The sequence below is a fragment of the Rhagoletis zephyria genome, unplaced genomic scaffold (assembly GCF_001687245.7).
Source record: "Rhagoletis zephyria isolate East Lansing unplaced genomic scaffold, Rhagoletis_zephyria_1.1 Rzeph_scaffold_10576, whole genome shotgun sequence".
NCBI lineage: Eukaryota > Metazoa > Arthropoda > Insecta > Diptera > Tephritidae > Rhagoletis > Rhagoletis zephyria.
The window spans coordinates 1-5,920 of NW_016167653.1; the positions used below are offsets into that span (position 1 = coordinate 1).

General features: G+C 35.9%; 1 protein-coding gene and 1 long non-coding RNA gene across 2 annotated transcripts; both read right to left on the reverse strand.

Moving 5' to 3' along the window:
• Nucleotides 1-3: 3 nt before the first annotated feature.
• On the reverse strand, nucleotides 4-4,914 carry LOC108376509 (transferrin-like; the record flags this gene model as incomplete). Its single annotated transcript, XM_017632733.1, has 7 exons — nucleotides 4,766-4,914; nucleotides 4,414-4,656; nucleotides 3,915-4,033; nucleotides 1,129-1,288; nucleotides 901-1,058; nucleotides 188-831; nucleotides 4-112 (listed from the first exon to the last, which is right to left on the reverse strand). Coding segments are annotated over exons 1-7 (1,518 nt in total), but the record flags the coding sequence as incomplete, so codon positions are not given.
• On the reverse strand, nucleotides 1,637-3,905 carry LOC108376510 (uncharacterized). Its single transcript, XR_001849265.1, has 2 exons — nucleotides 3,023-3,905; nucleotides 1,637-2,907 (listed from the first exon to the last, which is right to left on the reverse strand). It is a non-coding gene; the product is annotated as an uncharacterized LOC108376510 (long non-coding RNA).
• Nucleotides 4,915-5,920: the final 1,006 nt, after the last annotated feature.

The following is a 5,920-nucleotide window of genomic DNA, read 5'->3' on the forward strand; positions in this document are numbered from 1 at the left end:
AATCATGAGATTCTTGTCAGTGGACGGGGTAGTCTGACAGGGACTTATGCTGCGACGTTTGTTCAAGAAGACCGCCGCCTGGCGAGCGCGTTCGTTCTGTGCATCAAAGTTGCTACACAGGTAGAGAACATTGAGTACATTGAGTAATAGTAATTAAAAAAAAACAAAAGATGACGCGGCAACTTACATTGGCAACTTTTGCACATCCTTGCTGGCGCTCGGCTCTACGATGGCCACATAGACATTATCGGGTCCATAGCTTTCATAAACAATCGGCTTGAGTTTGTCATCGCGCGCCTCTTTGTAGTTGTTGGCATGCAGTGCCACCAAGTCTGCCTTCTGCTCCTTTACGGCAATCAAACAATCATTCTCCTGCACGCATTCCAATTCGGGACGTATGTCACGCGAGTAGGCTGCACGACGCATCGTATCGCATTTGGCCAACTCAATGTCGGTTTGCACGCAGAGACGCATCTTTCGAATGGCGCTGCCGTCACGTTCGATGACATCCTTGTAGCCGGCGCGTTCCAGGTACACTTTTGGTTCGACGGCCTCTGGCTTGCTGTGGTACACAGCATTTTCATTAATGAGCAAATGTTCTGCTGCCAGCTTGTTCTCAGCATGTAAGCCATTTTCGAAGAATTTCTCTAAACGATTTTGTAAGTTGTGTAATTTCTGCTCGCCATTTACTGAATCAGCGTTTGAGATGTAGCCAGTCCATGGCCGTTGAGCCCAAGAGCAAGCCGGGCCGGTGACTGGGCGACGGCTGCCATCCTCGCAGAGATATTCGAACTCGGAGGGGTCACCTTCGGCAATGGAACCCGGTGTGAGCTGAAAAGGGATTAATAATGAGATAGAATGTGTCTATATGTGTGCTTGCATTTAGTTTTAAACACTTACGCCAAAGTATTTCTTGATGTATTGCACCTTGGTGAAGGCTACCTCACCCTTGCCTTTGTCCAAGCAACGAATTGCGCCATCATAACCAGAGAACTTGTCAGGGTAGTTGCACTGCTCGGGTTTTTCGCATAGTTCGCATAAGTTGGAGTATTTCTTTTCTGTGGTTTGAGTGGTATGAGTATTAAAATTTGTAAGGCAATGAGAGTTATTTAAAAGCGAGTAACTCACTCAGCAGACGGTCAGTTTCAGGATATGGCGAGTAGGAGCCAACCAGGCAGGATTGTGTAAAGAATTCAGACAAAGCCTTCAACTCACGTTCGGTGGCGGTCACATCGGGATCCAAAGAAACTTTCAAAATGTGTGTATTCTTCAACTTGGTGATGGGAATCTAAAAAAAAACGGGTGAGGAGCGTGTGTGTGAGGAAAAATCCAAAGCGAAAACAAAAATAAAAAAAATCACTAGCAAATGCATTCAGCTATAAAGCTTAACTAACTCATGACTTTGCTAATTAACTACTAGCAATAGTTAAACTAGTATTTCGCCTAGAACGAAAAAAAAATGCCCTGGCATAGTCACGAGCTGGTAATTTAAATAATAAAATAGCTTAACTGCTCTTAAAGCGTATGACTACTAGGCTTATGCACACATTTGATTGGCTTCATTGCTTTGCTAATTTGGTCATTAGGGGCAGTTGAGCAAGATTAGTGGGATTTTGAATTTTTTTTTTTGTTGATCAAATTAAAGTCATGCACAAGATAAAAATTAGAAACGACAAATGTAAAGCTAAGCTGCTAAATAATTGCTTAATTCGTGTAAGACTACGCTATTCATAATTGAGGTAGGTACATATATAATATGTATGATCATGTATTTAGTGTCGCTTATGGTTCGATGGAAATTACTTTCAGATCAGACTCAACCGAGAACTCACTCGATCGTGGCCAAGCAAGAGAAATCGCTACTCAGGCAATCTACCTACCTATCTGGAGCATTCTAGAGCATTCATAAGAACATATGTATGTATAACCTTAACATGAGCTTATTAAGGAATAACTTAAGAATCACCAGGGGAATGAATTGCCAAATAAATTCTGAGTTCGACATCACTATTGATCAGCGATCATAGCTTTCTTAGCTGAAAAATATTTCACTTGAATGATAATAACTTGTAATTGAAAATCGGTACCTTTTTAAAAAAAATAGTAGTTGCGTGAACGAAAGATCGCTTTTTATCGAAAGCTGAACCAATTTAGTAGGATAATTATAAAAATAGCTCTTTTCGCTTTTTTTAGGAATTTTATCATTTTTGTCTAAAAAAATCATTCACTTTGGTGGGCTAAAGATCACTTTGGATTCAGGATAAATACTTTTTAACGAAAAAATCATTAGCTTGGATGGCTATGAAATACGGTCTAAGCTGCAGATCATTTTTTGCTCAGGTATCGTGAAATTTTTTGCTAAAAAGTCACCAACTTCGATGACTATAAGATTATTTGTAAGCTGATGATCACTTTTTAGAAGGAAACAATGCCTTTTTGGTAAAAAAAATCACCAACTTCGATGATGGTGAAAAAGGTGTGCGGTGAGGATCACTTTTGATCAGGAATTGATACTTATTTAACTGAAAAATCATTACCTTCGGTGATTACAAAACTCGGTCTTAGCTGGAGATCACTTTTAATCACAGACCGATACTTTTTTGAGATTTCGTAGATAAATCATACTGACGGATAATGCTTTCGATTCGAATCATAGCAGAAATGTTATTTTGCGATCTTTGCTGAATTTTAGTTAATTTTGGATTTGCATTTTTCGATCATACTTGAATGACATTTTGAAACTTGGACTTTACGTTCAAAAATAATCGTTGGGCTATCGCCATTTTCAGATTTTGGTAATTATGGTTATAACATAATAATCGCAAAGGATCATTAAGAGCAAATATGAACGAATAAAAAAATTTTACTTCCAAAATAGCCATCAGATTTGTTCGAGAAAAATTTCAACTCAACTATTATTTTTATTATCGGAAAAAATAAATCCATTTTTAAATAAATCGATTAAATACATATCGCAGATGTTCTTCAAAAGTGTATTTACTAAAAACTTTCCGTTTGTCACATAACGCAAATAACTTTTTCTATGTTTTTTTTTGTAATCATACGATGAAATATTACTTCAGCTTTAAATGAAAGATTTGGAAAATCTGTGAACATTTTTAGCACATAACTTCAAAAGTTAAAAATTCGCAAAATTTAGTGTCGCGAATTATTGAATGATGAAAAACTTAATTACTTAGAATGAATTAAAATCTGAAAACAAATGGGTGAGCTAAAAATAAAAAAATTAATCCAGGGTCACAGTTCCACGGTAATGATCTTTGTAATAAAAAATTATGATTTAACTATTGAAATTGGATTTATATTTTTCTGATAAATTTTAACAGTTATTTCATGATTTTTATTTTTTCGATCATAACATGCCGTTGTTTTCAGATTAAATCTTTTAAATCATTAAGGACCTAAAACCTTCATAAGAACGCAGTATAAGTTATAACGGTTAAAATGCTCGAAAAAATATAAATCTAATTTGCGGTTACCACTGAAACTGAGAAAATTTAAAACCTAAATATTTTAAGAATGGCTTAGAAAATATTCTAAATCTAAAGTTTTTGCTCCTATAAATACAGATTAAAATAAGAAAAGTCTTGTCAAAACCCGGACAGTACTTTTCAAGAATAGCGCGTTCAAATATCTCGACTTTGCTTAATTCTATGTATAAATAAAAGTCACCGAAATAATAAAATTTAAATTTGACCGAAAAAATAAAGATCGAGAAATATCGGTCTTGCAGTGACCTAAACACAGAAATTTTGGTATTTAACGGTCATTTTTGTTCCCTGATTCAATAATTAAATTTTCTACTTTTTTAACATAAAGTCTAATTTTTCCTAAGAAACCATAATTGAAAAAACCCTCAACATCTTCTTCACAAAAAGCATTAACTCACTCACCTTATAGCCCACATTGCGTCCAAAACCGGTGTGACAGGATTTCTTGCCGCGCAGCTCCTTCATGCTGTTAATATTCGAATTTTTCTTCACCAAAATAATGCCCTCATAACGGAACTCGGCTGCAATGAAGGTATTGAATTGGCACAAACATTACACTTTTGTTGGTGAATAATGCACAACTATGTACATATTGTATTCACTACACTCAGAGAAATTTAGTGTCATAAATCAAATTCAAGCTTAATAAAATTCGGCTTTCAACACTTTAAATTAAAAAAAAACTGGTCTTAAATATATTTAAAATATTAATCTAATCACAGCTGAAAGTCAAATTTCCGTTTTAAGGAAAAATTCTTTAAATAAGAATTAAATTTGCCGCTTTATAATTTCAGGTATTACTGCACTTTTTTGGCCAAAAGTATTAACTTGGGCTTGATTTAAGTATCTATACATATAACGGCTTTTTTTCTGAGTACACCACTAATATTCAACCACTCACCATCCTTATCCTCCTTCGTGCGTATTTCCGAGATGACACGATAATCCTGATTCTTAGTATGATAAGCAACATACATATCCTCCGGTTCGCTGGCGAGCACATCAGCCTTACGTTGATTGATTTTGTCCAAGCAATCGATGCGATCACGTCCAGCGACACATTCCATTTTTATGCCAGCCTCAGAGGGATCCTTCAGCAGATCCAAGCAGTCTTTGTAGTATTTTTGAGGCACACACATGCGATCTATATACATATGTACATACATAAAGTTTTTAATTTTTATTTTAATTTTTTTCTTTTTTATTAGCAAAGAGTTTTTTAACTAAATATTCCTTTTATGTATGTGGCTTACAAATTTGTTCGTCAGCTTGCACCAACGCCAAACTAGCCACGCCCAATAAGGCTGTAGCCAAATAAACTGTTCTCGTAAAACCCATTTTAGCGCTGCCTATTCACTGATTCACCGCTAATACTCAACTGTTGAGTGCATCGCCAGCCAGTTTCTTTTTATAGGCAATGTGCGCGCTTTGTTTACATACATTTACCTACATATGGACATACCTACATAAATACATATGTACATATGTAGTTAGTTGGTTTCGAACGTCGTCGTTGTGGCTATGCGGGGTCCCCTACCCGGAGTGTTGTTGGACCGACCACAAGCTCGGGATTTACCAAAATGATTATTTTTCCTTTATATTTTGCAAAGGTTGATTTTTCAGCGCTTTAACCTGGCTTGGCGTAGCTGCTTGACGTTGCTTTGATTATGTAGTACATATGTATATGTATTATAATTTTTCTATAAATGTGCATTTGCGTTGCATTGTTGTTGCTGCAATTTGTTTATAATTTTTCTGCTAATTTTGCAATAATGCCTACTTGAAACCTCCAATGGTCATCGTAAATCGTTACATCGCCGCAGATAAGTAAATCTCTGCTGATGCTGATGCCGACGCATTGCCAAATGCTCTGCTCTTTGTTCTTAACCTCCGCGGGACAGCGGTTTCGCCTGGCCACTTAACTATATTGTTATTGTTGTTATTTTATGCATTTTGAATGTCATTATCTGCGTTCAACATTCAACTCAACACGGCGATCTGGAAAGGTACTCGTACACCTTTAATATATGTATAACATGCAAACCGGTTTGTTGTCTACATTTTCTATAAGTATACTTAAACTTTCATAGTTTTACCATACACTCGTTTTTCTAGAATTGCTATAAATTATGCAAAAAAGCATATACATATGTACATTTATTTATGTATGTATGTATGTATTCAAATGCATATGCACGCTCAAGTGCACGTACATAAATACCTACCTGCAGACATACATTATAGGTGGAAATATTTGTTGTTATTTACGTTTTCCTTTTTGCCGGCCGGCATCGCTGATCTTATAACAAATGGCCAAGCAACAGATGTGCATTGCTTTACAAAAGCAACAGTGGGACTAAGTGTTTTATAATTAGATATTATTTTTATAAAAGATAAATACATGGGAG